This window comes from Camelus bactrianus, chromosome 6, assembly GCF_048773025.1.
Source record: "Camelus bactrianus isolate YW-2024 breed Bactrian camel chromosome 6, ASM4877302v1, whole genome shotgun sequence".
Lineage (NCBI taxonomy): Eukaryota > Metazoa > Chordata > Mammalia > Artiodactyla > Camelidae > Camelus > Camelus bactrianus.
In genome coordinates this window covers 72057447-72074070 of record NC_133544.1, presented here as the reverse complement: position 1 = coordinate 72074070, position 16624 = coordinate 72057447, and the positions used below count along the sequence as shown (strand labels likewise).

The window sequence follows — 16624 nt, the reverse complement described above, 5'->3', positions numbered from 1 at the left end:
CTCTTGTTTGATGTTTGTGAATTTGATAAAAATGCTGACCTTTTCCCTATGTTGAGGTATAAGGTGAATAATCACACAGAGGCCTGATGATAATGATAAGTTTATCAAGGTCCTTCCAGGGCTCTTCAGCACAGGGTGGCTTGGGACAGCCAGTCATTTACATATCACACAGTGGCTTTTGTTTCTCATCTTCCCAGTGATTTGAGTTACAATTTCTCCTCTTAAGCGTAAACACCTCCAACACCTTCAGTTACTGTCGTCCCTGTGAACAAGGGTGAGGGATGTCTGTTGTTTCTACCCCCTAGCAAAGGGGATCTTGATGCATGGCTTGGGGGCCAGAGAGCTTGTCATTGACCACGTGTATTATCAAAAGCTGAGATAAGCCCACCATGGAAGAAAAGATCAGAAACTCCCCAGTGTGTCCTCTTTCCTGATACCCTTCCCCTGCCTCCCTGTCTTGTCATGCACCGGGAGAGGATGGAATGAGTTGGAGGGGGCTGAGGATGTTTGGCTTATAAATCTCTTGTGAGATGTCTGTTTCAGAATCAGGCTCAAGCTGAGATATTGCCTCATATCACGGTATGGGATAGGCCATCTGCCAGTAAAATCTAAGATGTTGCCAGTCAAATTAGTCTCTAACCTTGTCCCCAAAGAGCCACAGCCATGGAAGGATGAGTTTTCCTGTAGTAACAAACTACACCAAGTTACATTTTTAAAACATACAGCACACACACTCATCTCTGGGTGTGAGTTCATGAATCTGTGGCACAGATAGGAGAAATGACCTCAAGTCCCAAAAGAGTGTTAAAGGAGGGTCTCAGTGTTAAGAAGCCATTTCTTGAATGCTCCAGAGCAAGCATGAATGTTTTGGCTGGTTTCCCCTGCCTGCCTCATAGCATCTGTCCAAGCCTCTCCCCATATGTGTGTTGAGGGCCATACACTCACTGTAACCACCCATAATGATAATAAATAGATCTGCTAAAACTCAAAGGAAATGGAAAATGCTTCACATCCTGCTTTCCAAACTTGGGGCTAGAGAGGAGGGCTAGATGATCCACTGGTGTGGGTGGGATGCCTGCTGTCGGCTTGGGCCACTCTAGGTATGAGGTGATGGTTTAGATTACCACTGGGTTCTTCCAGTCCTTTGGGCCTGGCTGTGTAAAGAACAAATCCAGTCGGTACCTCAGCTGCTCTGGCTCATCTGCCTTCCTGAAGGGTTGTGTGGCCATGGCCTGCACGGATGGAGCCCAGAAATCCCCAAGGAGGGCCCTCGGTTGTACCCAGATCCTTGATGCCCACCCCACCCACCCCTTCATATACTCTCAAACATTTCAGTGGTTGTGTTTGGGCCAAGTTTTTGAAGCTTCAGTCCCAGACATCAGTGTCTCTCCCTGCAAGAAATGAAAGAGAGTGTGGGGGAGCAGGTTCTTTTGGTCCAGGGCCCTGCTGCCCTCCCACAACATGGGGCAGAAGAGCCATGGTGAATCACTGAGAGGCAACTAAGATGCTGGACTGTCTTGAGTCAAGGCCCGACTTCTGCTCATGCTCAGGAGGAAGAGCTCCCTTGTCCTCCTGGCTGATGGTCCCAGTTGAGACTAGCGCTCTCTCAGTCTGGCTGTGAGAATACAGAAGGATCCAGTCCATGATGTAGAGAAGCCAGGACAGAGAGGCTGACTTTTACTCGGACATGAAGAGAAGGAGGTCTCAGCAGACCTCCAGGGAGATGGTCCAGGTTAGGTGCTAGTCACTGCCTCTCCTTCCTGGTATCAGGAGTCAGATGGGTTTCATTTACTTATCGTGCAAAGGAGTTGACGTAACTGTCACTCCTGCCCGTGGTCTTCTGTCTCTTCCACAACTCCCATGTCACTGGGCTTTCTGCCCCACTTCTCACGGGCTCCTTGGAGTTGGAGGTAGGTCTCAACAATATTGGAAAAACAAAACAAAACAAAACAAAACAAAAACACCCCCCGATTTGCCTCCAGCTCTGCCACAGACTGATCCTAGAAAAACCCCTTCCCCTCTGTGATGCTCAACCATAAAATGACCTGGATCAGTGTTTTTCATACCACATTCTGTGGAGCTGCCAGGAGCCTGAAGTGTCCCCAGGGCCCCATGAAAGGCGCAGTAGAAAGTGAGGCTGACTTGGCTCTGTACTGCCCCCACCAGTGCCCACCAGAGTGGCTGCTTTTTATCTGCTTTATATCCTGTGTGTCCACATAAGGATTCTTTGAAGAAAGGTCCTAGGGCTTCAAAGTTTGAAAACTGCTGAAATAAATGATTGTTAAGGTCCCTTCCAGTCTGAGATACTTGGACTTCTGATGCCCAGCTCAAGTTATTCCTCCTCTAGGAAGCCTTCCTGGTTACCAGTTCTGGGTACCTGAGCTCCAGCAGTACTCATGGTGACAGGCATATGGCCCTGAGCACGGCCTGGTGCCGTCAGTGACCCACTGATGCCTGCATGTATGTGTGAGCTGTTTCCTCAGCTAGACGGTGAGCTCCTTAAGGGCAGATGTTCAACTTTCCTTCCGCAGCTCTGTCCCCTTGCAGTGCTGTCTGCAGAGTTGGTGTTCAGTGAAACTGCTGATGCTCCAGGCGTCACGAGCTCTCATGTGGGATAAAACCTTCCAGAGAGACACTTTATTTTGGGGAGAGGGAGCCAGCCTTTGGTCTGTGGAGTGCCCCCAGAGAGATCTGTCCTTAGAAGCTGGGATCCTGACCTAGGGAATAGCTTCAGACTTACTCCCAAAGAGGGCAGGCCTGAGCTCCTGCCTTTACTGAACTCTGCTCAACCTCTGCTGCCCTCAATGCCTCTCCTGGCAGGGGCTTTCCACACACAGTGGCCATTGGAAGGGATATGTCCCGACTCTGACCCTGGGAATCAGATCAGCCTGAATGCCTCCCGGATAGTAGGCATCTCAGCTGGAGCTGGAGGGAAGCAAAGGGGAATTGGGGAGGAAATCCAGGCATGCTCAGACTGGGGCTCTTTCTGGAGATGGAGGCCCAAAGGGAGGAGGGAGGGGAGTTTACTCAGCAACACGTGCAAGGCAGGTTGCTAGAGAATGTCACAGGTGAAAGATCAAGACAGGCACAGGCCAATGTCCCTGGGGCAGGCAGCCAGGAGGAGAGTGCAGCTGTGGTGGAGTGAGTCAGGAAACCTGCTCAGCCATTTACTAGCTATGTGGCTTTGTGTAAATTACTTAACCTTACTAGTCTCAACACCTTTACCTATAAATCGGGGGCAAAAGGACTGGGCCAACTGCAGGCTACCCCATACTGAAATGGTGATATTCCCAGGAAACAATGGGTGTGGAAGAGTTTTCTGTTAAAGAAAAATGCAGGGCATAAAGGATTCCTATTTGTTAATAGGGGAGAGGACTCTTCCGTGCCAGAGCAGCTTCCTGTGAGGGACCATCCAGCAATTTAGGGATGCTCTGAGGCTGACCATCCTCCTCCAGCTTCATTCCCAGCAGCCATTTCTGTCTGGCCTTGACAAATTTCTGGTCAGATTGGGGAATGTGAGGGGGGCAGGGCAGTTCAGGCCAGAGGCCTTAGCCCAATTCTGGCCCAGAGAAGCTCCCCAAAGAGAAAGAAGTATCCTGATAAAGAACCCCTGGAAGGCGTGAGGCCCAGGGGGGTGCTGAAATTTCCCAGGGCTCTTTTGGTTGGTGAGGTGTCCCTGCAGGGTCCCAAGGACTGGGTCCCTTAGTCTCACTGAACTTGCCACTTGGCATGGGGGTTGGGTCAGCCTTGCCTAATACATAGAGGTACACATCTGGTTTTCCCCCTTCCACAGTGTGGGTCCTGGTTGGCACTGTGGGGGCAGATGAGCCCTCAGCAGATCATGAGGAGAGCTTGGCTTTTCACTCCAAAGACCTTCCCCACTGAATCCTCCAGATGTGGGGAGTAAGCAGCAGCCCAGGCCAAGGCTGGATCATCTGGCAGGCTGGAAATCCACAGCTGGAGGGTGAGCCTTCTTCATGCTGATGTGGAGAAACACCAGCAGGCTCCAGCCTGGTGCTGCCCCTGCAGTGTCATCCCTGACAGGCTCTGTGCTCCAGTCCAGCCTCCCAGAGCCTCCCTCAGCTACTGTAGCCTGAAGTGTAGGTACTGGGCCTGCGCAGCCAAACGTCTGGCAGATCTGGCTGGCTGTTAGGCAGCACCACAGGGCTGCCATCCCCTGGCCCCCCACGGCCCTTCCAGGACGAGCTGCTCTGGTGGGAGGCAGGCAGTGATGGATCATACACAGTCTCCCGCAGTGCCAGCCACAGGGTGTCCCGCTTCTCATTCAGGTGGCCTCGCTCAGGTACTGTTGGCTCAGTTTCGTCTGCATCCTCTGGGGAGGCACCCACGGAATCCTGCACGCGGGCACTTGGCTCAGAGGTGCTTAGGCAGGTCTCGTCAGAGACGCTGAGCTCCTCCAGGGTGCTGGCTGAGGAGCAGAGACAATCTGGAGGCTCCACAACCTGGGGCTGGGGCTTGGGGGAGTGGGTTGGGGCTTCTGGTAAGGGCTGCACTGGCTCAGCCTTCTGCCCTTGGGAGTCCTGCCTGGTCCGGGTTTTGGGGCTGGGGCCAACCTGCTTATAGGGTGAGGAGGTCTGCAGGGCTGGGCACTGCCTGAAGACTGCCTGGTGGTCCAGGAACAGCTCCCGTGGGGAGGCAGGGGCCAGCGGAGGCCTGGAGCAGCAGGGGCCATCATGCAGCTGTAGATCCTCAGAGAGCACTGAAGGCCGGTGGGATAGCTTGCTGGTGGCTGTACTGGTGTCAAAGCTAGGGCTCCGGCGCCGTGCCAGGGGCTGTAACTCATACTGCTCTGAGCAGGACCCGGGTGCCCCTCCCACTGGCCCTGGTCGTGGGCGGCCTGCCTTCTCCGGACCAGGTTCCCCACTTCCAGCGTCCCACGGCAGGTGGGCACAAGGCCAGAGGATCTGCCCACAGTTTTTCTCTGGTCCAAAGAAACAGCAGAGAGATTGAAAGAAGAAGCTGGCAAAGCCGCAGCTGACACACTTGACCATCATGAGGACTATGCCCAGCTTGCGATAGAGCAGCACCGTGGCAGGGAGCATGAGCACACCGGCTGCGAACAGAGCTGCAGCCCCCACTGCCGTGGCACAGCTGGTCTGGCGCAGTGAGAAGGCCACGCGGCTCAGGCGGTCAGGGTGTGGGCACAGGTGATAGGAGATGCAGTAGTTGACAGTGAAGTCTACCGAGAGGCCCACAGAAGCAGAAAGAAAGAGGGCCTCGGCAGTGTTGAGCTGCCACTCGAGCAGAACCAGGAGCCCCACAGTGAGCAGCACGGTGCCTGCCACAGCTGCCACGGAGAACAGGCTAAGAGGAACATTCCAGGTGCCCAGCAGCAGTGTGGCAAAGGCCAGCGCCAGAGCCAGGCCCAGCACCACAGCAGGCTCGGTGCTCAGGCTGTGCTGCAGGCTGTACAGCTCCAGATGGCTCGTGAACCAGCCCCGGCGGAGGCCAGGAGGTGCCCTGCCCAGCTCTGCTGCCAGCCAGTGGCTGACCTCAGTGTAGAAGTGGTGGGCCTGGGTGTAGTCGGGACTATACTGGAAGTTGGTCTGGAACTGCAGGACCAAGGCGGCCAGACTGCCCTGGGTGTTGAAGCGGAGTCCCAGGTCACGGGTGCTCTCGGGGTCTTGCTCCAGAGCCATCATCTTGAGGCAGTGTAGGAAAAGCTGGGGGGCCCAGGGGAAGCCTGAGTGGCCACAGCAGAGGCCAGGCCCCATGCGGGCACACCTAGGGCTCTCCATCCAGTGCTGGAGGGCCTCCACGAAGCACAACGTGGACCAGCCCTCCGGCTGGGCCCCAAAGAAGCTCTGATTCCGTGCTCCGTGGCAGAGTGCCAGCAGCCAGCGCTGGGCCTCAGGACCGCTGGCCGAGAAGGCCGGGTCACTCACCAGTGAGCTGTTGCTGCGAGGGTCCAGGGGGTCACCGGTGTCCACGGGCAGGATGCCCCACACCAAAACTACGGGCATGTGGCCACCCTCGCCCTGAGGCAGCTGCTGGAACAAGAACTGCTGGCGGTACTCGGCGTCGAAGCGCTCGAAGGGGTGGCTGGGCCGGAAGACCTGGCCGCCGGGCGGCGGCAGAGTGGGCAGCCGCAGGCGCGGGCTGACGCCGGCGATGTAGGCGCCCCCTGCCGCCAGCGCGGCGAACCAGCAGATCCAGATGTAGCGGAACTTGATGACGCCACAGGGCAGGAGGCGCTGGAAGAGCAGGCTCGAGGTGCTGGCGGCCGCCCTCCGCAGGCCGCGGAGCCGCCGGTGCAGCGCCAGCGCCAATCGGCGGGGCGCACTGCCGCCCCACGGGCCCCGCGCCCCCGACGCACAGCCGCGCGCCAGGTAGCGCTCGTGGAGCACGGCCGAGGAGGGCAGCCAAGCCAGCGTGAGCGCCAGGTGCGCCAGCACAGCCGTGCCCATGTAGAGGGCGAAGCAGCGCACGACCGGGAGGCGGCTCAGGTAGCTGGCGTAGAAGGCGGCGCCGGTGGTGAGGCCCGAGACCAGCAGCAGGTAGCCGAAGTGGTGCATGGTGCGGCCCACGCGCTGCGCCAGCCCCCCGGAGGGCAGCTGGCTCTTGCTGAGGCGCCACAGGTCGAAGAAGATGAGGGTGTGGTTGGCACAGACGCTGCTCAGCAGGACGAGGGCCGCCAGATTGACAAAGGGGAAGTAGGCCATCCGGAAGGCCACTCGATAAAGAAAAAAGGCAACCAGCAGGGAGCCCAGCACCCCGAGCAGCACCATGAGTGTGAGGAAGAGGGAGCGCAGGTAGAGGGCGATGCTGAGGAAGATGGCAGCCAGGGCTAGCAAGGGGTATACCGTATCCTGGGCCAGGTAGTGCCTCAGCAGCTCCTGCTTAAGGCCCAGGTCCATGCCAGTGATGGATGTGTAGTTGTCAGAGAGCCCCCAGGGAGCAACCAGGCGATCCAGGTAGATGCCCATCATGGAGGCACCCTTTGGGGTGGGCAGGAAGAGCAGGCTGTACTTGAGGGAGGGCACCTGGTAGTCAGCAGTCTGGGGACTCAGAAAGTCCCTGTCCAGCAGAAAGTGCAGGAGTTGGTAGACAGCACTGCTCCGGGAGCACTTGGTGGGAACCTGGGCACAGTGTGGGGGCTTGTCCTTCCCGGGTCCCAGACAAGAGGGCACCAGGGCACCGCGGTGGTAGTAGAGGGCACAGGCCCGCAGCAGGGCCAGCGTGCGGGCTGTGTCAGCTTGAGTAGTGTCCAGGCAGGAGGAGCGGTTAGAGAGTACGGCCACATAGTTGCCCAGGGACCAGCTGGGGCAGCACTCGTTGGCTGCCGTACGGCGGCACAGAGCCCCAAAGCGGGTATGGGAGCGGATCTGCAGGGCACACACAGCAGGAGAGAGCTCAGGGGCAGTGTGGGGGCCCAGGTTTCCCCAGCGCTGCCTGAGGCCCTCTCACCTCCTTACAGTCTGCAGGACAGATACAGAGAGGTATCTTGACAGCTCAGCAAAACCTGGTTGATCAGGCCCAGGTTCCAGCAGCTACATCTTGACTACATCAAAGGAGTGTCAGGAGTGCTGCCCTGAGAGATCTTGCCCTTAGGGCCCCTGCAGGTCATATGCCCCAACTTGGCACTGCCTGAGCCAGGAGTAGGAGTGGAAGCGACAGCCTCAGATGGAACAGGGCCAAAAGCCCAGGGAACTGGAAACAAATGGTGAGAAAAGTGGAGGCCAAAACATTCCAGGATAAAGGTCACTGCCAAACCCTAGCCCCTACCTCTGTCCACTGGTCTGCTTAAACCTTCTGAAGGACAGAGCTGTTTCCTTTCCAGAACTCATGCCCGTTTTTCTCTCCCACCCTTCACAACATCTCGTGTAGTAACAGAGAGTGCCAGCCTGGGAATCAGAGACCCTGTCCCGGCTATGTGGCATTGGGCCTGAGATCATGGTGACAATAGTAACATTTACTGAGTGATTATTATTGCCAGTCATTATGCTGTATTTTTACAAATTCTATCTTGTTTCATTGTCACAACATCCCTATGAGGGCCATACCATTATTATTCCCATTTTATATATACAAAGACTGAGGCACTGAGAGGTTAAGAAACATGCCTGAAGTCACACAGCTAAGGAATATTAGAGCTGGCCATGAATTCAGGCATCTGACTTCAGAGCACATGTTCTCAACCAGTGTCTTTTTGTCCTTCAGATACCCTTGAGTGGGGTGAGTGGCTTGGGCTACTCAGTGATGTTCACACTGTTTTCAGTAGCAAACCTTTATCCAGATATTATGGTACATGGTTCTCCAGCTAGCATGGTTGGATTGGCACTGCTTGGGTCGATGGGAGCTGGGGGCCTTGGACCAGGGCCGCCTCAACAGCTCCTGAGGCTCCTTTTCAGGACCTTTTGAAAGTCCCCAGGCTCTGCATGGTCTGTCTTCCAGCACTTGTGTCTTGGCTTTTCTGCAAACAGCTGACTCTTCTCTCCCCACCCTAACCCTGAGCCTCTCAGCAGAGTTGCAGTAATTTTCTAAGCAGGGAATGCTCTTCCCCAGTCTGGCCTGAAAGTCCTGGCTCAGCTATGTTTCCTTATGATCAGGTCCCTTGTGCCCCTAGATACCCCCCCATCCCCTGGCACCTCCCCAGCCAGCTCACCTGGTCCTGTTCCATGCGACACATGGAATGAATGGCGTGCAGGTTCCACAGGCTGCCCGCTGAGGTGGACATGAACACCAGCTGTGCATAGCTCTTCTCTGCAACACACCCCCGCCCCCCCCGGAGCTCAGCCCTTTGGCCCCAGGTCCCCGGCCCACCAAAGGGAAGATGCTTACCCAGGGCCATATGAAGTTCAGAATCTCAGGAGCCTGAAACTTGGGCCTGATCCTGGGCCTGCCTCTCTCCTCTGTGCCCCACCCCCATCCAGCTTGACCCTAACAGGCTAGGACACCTGAGACCTTCCTTGTCCTCCCAGCTGTAACCCAACTTCTTTGGCTTGAATGTGACCAGCTGGTCTCCTTCCCATTCTGTCTGCCCACATTTGTTCTCCTGGGCCCTCCTGTTTTAGTAGTTGGAGAGGGGGGCAGTGGCGGGAAACACCATTAAAGCCAGGAACTGGCCAGGCTGCAGCTTACCAGGAGGGCCGCAGAAGAAACTCTCCTGCCCTCTGTCCTCCAGGGGTTCCACCATCCTCTGAGGCCGGACCATGCCCTCCTGGGCACTGCTCCAGGGTGCAGGGCTCCGAGTGGTGAGGGGGCTTGAGCTGAGGTAGAGAGAAAATCTATGCCAGGTGCCATCAAGGGGCAGGGTGCTCAGAGAAAGCCAGACATCACTGTGCAGGGGCCCCAGCAAGGCCCTCTGACCTACCTTTAGCTTCTCTCTGGAGACCTTGTTCCTTTCCCCCATCCCCCACTCCCAAACAGTGGAAAGTTGGGACCCCATTACCTGTTCAGCTCATGGTCTGGAGAAAGGGAAAGCAGCTTCCTGGGACCTGTGAGGGCCTGCAGCGCTCTCCAGACCACTAGCTTGCGCCCGATGTCAGTGTCCCGAGGCTCAAAGCCCTGCAGGGAGGAAGGCAGAAACGATCAGGGAGGCAGATGGAGAATTCTCCTCCTTTCTCAGCTCTGCCCCTCTAGGTCCCTGAAGCAGGGAGGGCCAGCCTACCTGCCTGGATTGTTGGACACGAGTATCACCTCTATACCAGCTCCCCAGGTCTCTCTGGAGAGCCCACCACTGCCACTCCACTCCCAGCTGGGCCACTCCACCTTTCTGCCCCAGACTGAGCTGAAGCGGCAAGGCTAGGGGGCCTTCTCCCTCCCCTTGGCCCCTCACCATCAAGGGCTTGGAGAAGTCGGGTAGCTGGCCCCACAAGAGTCCGGCCAGAGTGCAGAGGAGGATGACAGCCAGACACAGCAGCAGCACGGCCACTGGCCACTCAGCAATCAGCTGGGAATAGCTGGGAAAGAGGAAGAGATCCCATGTGAACTGGTGTTGGGTGCGGTAGCAGGGAGTGGGTGAGCTTAGAAGCCACCAAGAAAGGATGGTGGCATTAAACTGGGCACCAGGCTGGTCACCGCTGGGAATCCAGAGAAGACCCAGGCTTACCTCTTTGGAATCTGGAAGGCCCGTTCCTGTCTGTGGAAGAGAAGAAAAGACACTTGCTTGTCAGAGTCCTCTTGTAGGGTGGGAGGTCGGGGTAGAGTGGGGGACAGAGGAAGATGGCATTAATCCTTTTAGGCCTTCCTGCTCCCAAGCTCCAACCCTTCCTTCCTCTTCCATCCAGGCTGCCTCCTCCAGCAGAAGCAGGAGACATCCTGGGCTGCCTCCTAGTAAAGGAGTCCGGAGCCCAGGGGGTCAGCCCCACTTTTAAGCCCTGCCCCACCTTCCAGGGCAGCTGGCAGGCTACTGGATCCCTCCTTACCTGACGCTGACCACATGGTGCTGCACAGACGGCGGCTTCCAGGCCCCATCACGCTGTGAGGGGGCTGGGGAAGGGCTGAGGCTGGAGCCATGGGAACACAGTGCTGCCCGGTCCCCAAGCCCTGGCAGGGAGCTGCCCCCCCGGTATTCCTGTGGTGGCCGGGGATAGGTGAAGTGGGAGGGGGCCAAGGGGCTGGACGGGCCCACAGGCTGGAGGGTGGAAGTTGCTGGTGGGGGTCCCGAGGAAATGGAAGGGTCCTCAAGGGGGCAGCTGTGGAGGGAGCAGCTTTTCTCTGGGCTGGCCTCGGGGGCCACAGCCTTGCTCTGGGACCTGGGGAGAGAGGAGACAGGGAAAATGAGGGTGGGGGACAGTGGTGGTCCACACCACCCCCCAGCATTGCTCAGGAAGCTGCGACGAGGAGACGGGGCTCAGGTTGTTCTGTTACTAGTCCTGGGGAGAGGTGAGGAGGGTGGGGGCTCTGGGTCTACATCCCTAGCCTACCTCTTGGGGTTAATTGTCTCATTCACTCATCTGTCCATGCACCAAAAACACGTTATATGATCTTACTTACTCCTCTAAAAACTCTCCAGGGGAAGTACTTCTGTTCTTCTATAGATTTGAAAACTGAGGTTCAGTGAGACGTGGAGAGCTGGGCCTTGAACCTAGTTCTGACTTGCAATCCTATGCTCTCTCTGCTGTAGTTGTCTCTTCATCCTCTTGTCAGATCTGCTGCACTTTTGTTCCCACCTTGGAGCCTTTGAACTTTCTCCTCCCTCTACTTGGGATGCTCCTCCCCAGATAATTGCATGGCTCACACCCTCTCTTTATTCTGGTCTCAGTTCAACTATTACCTTCTTAGAGAAGCCCTTCCTGACTACTCTCTCTAAATAATCACCCACCAGCTCTCTATCCCCCTGCCTGCTTTATAGTTCTTCCTAGCATTTGCCACAACTGGACATTATATTACATATTATCATGTTTACTGCCTGTCTCTCCTATGGAATGTGAGCTCTGGGAGACCAGGGCCTGATGCATTTGTTCATCTGTGTGTCCTCAGTGCCTTGAGCAGTGCCTTATACACAGAATGTGCCCCAGGGATGCTTGTTGAATGAATGCTGAGTGCTGGACAGGCTGCTAAGAGTGGTGCTAGGACGAATAAGGCCCAGTCCTTGTCCTCCAGGCACTCATGGTAGGTGGGAGATGGGGAAGGTTCAGCATGTTGAGTGCTGTGAGTGAGAAAGTCACAGAGGGCTGAAGGGGCCCAGAGGAGGGTCCAACCTTGATGGGGGAGGAGGAGTCAGGGAAAGTTTGGCAGAGGCAACTACTGCCCTTCCACCAACCCTGGGCCTTGGGGCAGACGGTTTGCTTTGCAAGGGTGTACACAGTTGGGAGAGGGAGTTGGGACCCCCGAGGAATTTGCCAGGGAGGAGTCAGCAATAGATTCCTCTTTCCAAATTACTCATGAACAGCACTCTGTGTGCATGGACCCAGCCCCACTCCTTGGGTGCAGGGGGAGATGGAGTATCACCCCAGTGGCAGGATTGCCAGACATAGGACAGAAGATGGCCAAAGAATAGATTGCCTGAGGGGTTCTGGGTTGGCCAGGAAGTCTTCCTCCCATCTGCCGGGCTCACCTGGCCTGCTGGAACTTGCATAGCTTCCCTGAGAGAGCCAGCTCTATGCCGAGCCAACTCTGGCTTTCAGTCTTGCTTGCTGCACTGCTGAAGGGACTGTGGGCCAGAGCCCTGGCTATGGTGGCAAGTGGATATTGCCCATGGAGGCTGGGGTCTGCCCAGAGATCAAGTAGTAGAATTGGAAATAATAGGCAAGTTCCACTTTTTTGTCCCGGAAGGCTGGCTGGCGAGCAGTCAGGGGCTGGAGGGTAACCCTCATGCTGAGACTAAAATGGGGGAGCAGTGGAGGTGGGCTCCTAGCTCCATCATCCTTTAGCTCCAGGGCCTTGGGAAAGACACACAATTCTTGGAGCATTTGTATCCTTGTCTGTTGAGGGAGGGTATGAAGATAATGCCCGCCTCCTCAGGTTTACTATGGGAATTAACTGATGTTAACATTTGTGAGGTGCCTGGTGTGGAGCATGTGGAAGACATTTGCTTTCCTGCTTCTTCCCACAGTGCTGCAGGGAGCGTATAGTTTAAGAAGTATATTTATATTTACAATTTGACCTCTTTAGTCACCTCAGATTATCTCCATTTGGGAACTTCTCACACCTTGAGAATCTCACTACATATATAATTATAAGTACTTTTATTTTTGTTATCCAAAAACTGCATCAGAATTTGTCTCATGATTTAGATCACTGATTTTTTTTGGAAACTAACTCAACATTTAGAAAAATAGGAATTTGACTAAAGTTGTTCTCAAGCAAGGCCTCACATGACCCCATAAATTTAATGACATAGTGTCCTGGCAGATAAAAGACCTTATGGGGCCATCACCATGAGCCAAAGGGAAGCCTGGAAAATGACCTGGGTTTATGTGTATGAGTGTGGACATCTACTTCTATAAGATTTTCATTTTGCAGGTTTCTTTTGAGCACCTGCCATGTACTTGGCACTGTGCTGGGTCTGGGTTGGATCCTGAAGGCATGAAGGTGTTCCATTAGTCTTGTTCTCCCTCTTTAGAGTAGGACCTGCCTTCCAGAGTCAGGAGAGAGGGGCAGCCATGGTGCCTATTTCAGCGGCCCATGGCCTTAGAGCATTCATTGAGCATTGGGCTTGTCCTAGGAGCCCGGCCCTCAGTTGGAGTGTCAGTTTTTTTTCATTAAGGGAAGCCAGCACTCCAGAGAACAAGAACACTCCCCCTTAACCAGTTTACCAAGTCTCATAGGATTTGGTAGTCTTATGAGCCACCTCCTTTGGTAATCTTAAGGAACTCCCTTTTCCTTAGCTGGCTCCTATTCAAGGGAGATTCCAGCCTCCACCATTGGTTTCCTTCTACTGGGGCCTCCCTGGCCCCAGCCCCTTCCTCTCAATCTCTTCTATCCCTCTCCAGGGGACTAGGATCAGCTGCTCCCAAATCTCACCCTTGTTGACTGTGCTCATCATTGTCATTGTGGCAGAATTTGAAACCCTCCTCATTCTGACTGCTGTAGAACTGGGCCTTTGTCTAAACCCTCCCAAGGAGAAGAGCCAAACTCTTCTCAGAATAAAAGCTTTTTCCTGGCAACCTCTGCTGCCCTGTTCTCTGGAGACCTGGTAATAACATGAGTCAAGCACTCCAGGCCCTGCCTCCCCAGGGGGCTTTCATTCTCACTCAGATCCATGGGATGAGCAACTTCCTGGGCTGCCTCCCTGGACCCACTGGCCTATAAGCCAAGTGACTGGGGCAGGCAGGTAGGGGAATGGAAAGTGATGACACAGGCCTCACCCAAGGCCAAAGTCACAGCAGTCAGAGCCTGGCTAATAGTACCCCAGACACAGAACCCTTACTTGAGAGCCCCATAAAGGGCAAACGTACATGTGTATTAACCATGCCCGCAAGCCCACAGATACATAGCCATATGGACATCCGTATGATCTGGCAGAGTGGCCAAGACAGATGGGGGAGTTCATGCCACTAGAAAAATAAAGAGGTAATTTTAAGCCCATAATGAAAAAGAATATGAAAAGGAATAAATATATGTGTATAACTAAATCACTATGCTGTACACCAGAAATTAACACAACATTGTAAACCATCTATACTTCAATTAAAAAAAAGTTTCACAAAAAAAAGTAATTTTAAGAACACAAAGAATGAACTATTTCGAATTGCCCTGTAGTCAATGCATTAGTAAAACACTGCATGTGTGTGTGCTGTCTTATTCACTCCCCAGATTGCTACTTAGTTCAGCAGGAGTGTATTTGTGTTTCTTCAGCTGAACTGAGTCCCTTTGCCTGATTTGTCCAGGGTCTCTGCAGAAGTGCAGAGAGGGGCCGGAGGTCTCAGGGGGTTGCTAGAAAAGAGCAAGTTGTTCCTGTGCCCAAGTATGACCTCCATGTGCAGGGGAAGTGAGCAAGTGAGCAGATGGGACAGGGCTGATCCTGGGTAAAATGCCCAAGGCAGCAAATGACTCTCCAGCCCCTTCTAGGGAAGCTCCTGTCCCTTGCCCTCCCCTGTCACTGTCCCTGCCTTGTCCTTCCTTGGCTGTTTGGTCAGGCCATAGTCCCAGGCAGCCCCCTGGTCTAGGGAACATATTAATCCTGTGTCTCATCCCCTTGAAGAAAGTTCTGTGCCTTTCAGACTGAAAGGTGGCTAAATCTACCCAGGCTGAACTGTTAACAATAGAGAGAAGAAAACATTTCTCTTAGCTTGTAGGGCCTCCTCTTCACTCTGAGGTACAGAATGTACATTTTAACTGGGGCAGTTTGGAGACTATGTGTCCACCTCTGCTTTTGCTCCCAAAGAATTCTTATTTCAGTCCAGGCTGGAAAGAGAGGCAGTGTCATGTCAGGAAAGAGATTTTGGGGGCGGTAGACCAGGCAGGGCACGGAAATTGCACCATATTGCTACCTGGCTGGGCTGTTCCCTCACACATATGGTGGAAAGGGACAGGAGAGGCAACAAGATCTGGGCCCTCAGCGGGAAAATGTTCCTCCTGTCCCACCAACCTGGTGCTCCTTCAGGGACGGTAGCGACGGTGGCCTGAGCCTCAGAGCCTGACCACCCAGAACCTCCAATGAGTGCAGGTGGCTGCCACAGGCGGGGACTCGAGCCCACACGTGCGCAGCCGGCCATGCCGGGCAGACTGGAGACTGACAGTGATGGACAAAGACAGACCCCAGCGTGGCAGCCAAGTGTCTGCCTTCCCCAGGACACATACCTTGGCGAGCCTCCCGTCTACAATACCCGCGCACTCTCGAGCACATTGACACGCTTTTGGAACCCGGACTGAGGACACTGCAGGCTTGGGGCTAACTGAGAAGACGCGGGGACAGGGCCTAGAGGGAGGGGCTCTGGAGGCCGGAGGGGCGGGGTAACAGGGAGCCTTAGAGGTAAGGTAGGAATAGTGGGTGGGGCTGGTCCAGGGGGTGGTGAGAGCGAAGGGAGCTGACAGTAGAGGGTATTAGGGAGAGAGAAAATTAACCCGGCAGAATGAGGGCGTGGCCAGGGGGCCGGGAGTCTGGAGGTGCAGGAAGGGGCTCTGGGAGGGGGTGGGGAATGAATGGGGCGGCATATGGCGGCTACGGGGGATACCTGGGGCGGGGGTTCTGGGAAGGTCTTCGAGCTGGGTATGCGGAGCAGTCCGCCCCTACCTGTCCGGGGAGCTGCCATCTGGGGCCAAAGGCTCCCCCTCGGGCTGCTGCTCCCCTTCCGGACCCGGGCCGGGAGCCGGATCGCTGCTGCTGCCGCTGCCGCTACCACCTTCCATGCCCGTGGGCGGCGCCGCTGTCCGGGCTCTGGTGCTGAAGCGGCGGCGGCGGCGGCGGTAGGCTTATGCGCATGCGTTATAGCCTGGAGGGCCGATCGCTGGGCGGGGTCGACGAGGATCCCAGCCAATGGGCGCGGCACCGGGGGGCGGGGACGGGGCTTCGCGCCGCGCCGCTGCCCTGCGCTGGAGGATAGCTGACTTGAAGACCCAGGTGCTGGTGTTGTGGGCTCCTCTACCCAGCCCGAGTCTGAGAGCTGCTGTTAGGAGTCTGGCCGTCTGGCTGTAGTGCGCACACCGGCCTTTCCTGCGGGGCATCGGTCTTCCCGTAAGAGACCAGGAAGCGCAACCCCAGGCACGGTATAAAGAGCCTCGTAACTTGTAACGCAGACTCTTCCTGCCCGAAAGAGGGAGTAGCTCCACGCCGGCACTTCTCTGCTCAGGACGTCGAGGGTTTGAGAGGTTGGGCTTCTTTTAGTCCCACATTTCTCTTGGCTCCACTCAGTGTCCCCTCTTTCCTCATCAGTGGGGCTAAACACTTGCTTAGGTTGAGTCTTCATGTTCGTCTGGACGTGGGTATGCGGCCCTCAGACGTGGAGCCCCTACTCTGTTATTCAAGTGCGGAGTATGGCGGGGGAGAGGGAGAAGAGAGACAGAGAATCCCCAGCTCCTTTTCTTATAACCACCCCACTTCAGCCTGGAAGATACCCAATAGCCACTCACCTCCAAGGTGCTTGGTGCCTCCCCCGCCAGGGAATGGCTGTGAGAGGGGAGGTGTGCTGGGCGGTAGACAGGCCTGGCTAGAAGGCTGTGGTAGCACCAGAACAGATATGGGCAATGTGAGAAGCCTGGGAGTTGGGGAGTGGAG

At 55.5% G+C, this 16624-nt stretch overlaps 1 protein-coding gene across 1 annotated transcript; it reads right to left on the bottom strand.

Annotated features, from left to right (window-relative positions):
- DISP2 (dispatched RND transporter family member 2) lies at positions 1 to 16285 on the bottom strand. Its single transcript, XM_074365902.1, has 8 exons — positions 15644 to 16285; positions 10389 to 10718; positions 10073 to 10102; positions 9800 to 9923; positions 9413 to 9528; positions 9103 to 9230; positions 8627 to 8724; positions 1 to 7346 (listed from the first exon to the last, which is right to left on the bottom strand). Exons 1-8 carry the CDS (start codon positions 15757 to 15759, stop codon positions 4080 to 4082), a joined length of 4209 nt encoding a protein of 1402 aa, XP_074222003.1. The 5' UTR covers positions 15760 to 16285; the 3' UTR covers positions 1 to 4079.
- Between the last annotated feature and the right edge of the window lie 339 nt (positions 16286 to 16624).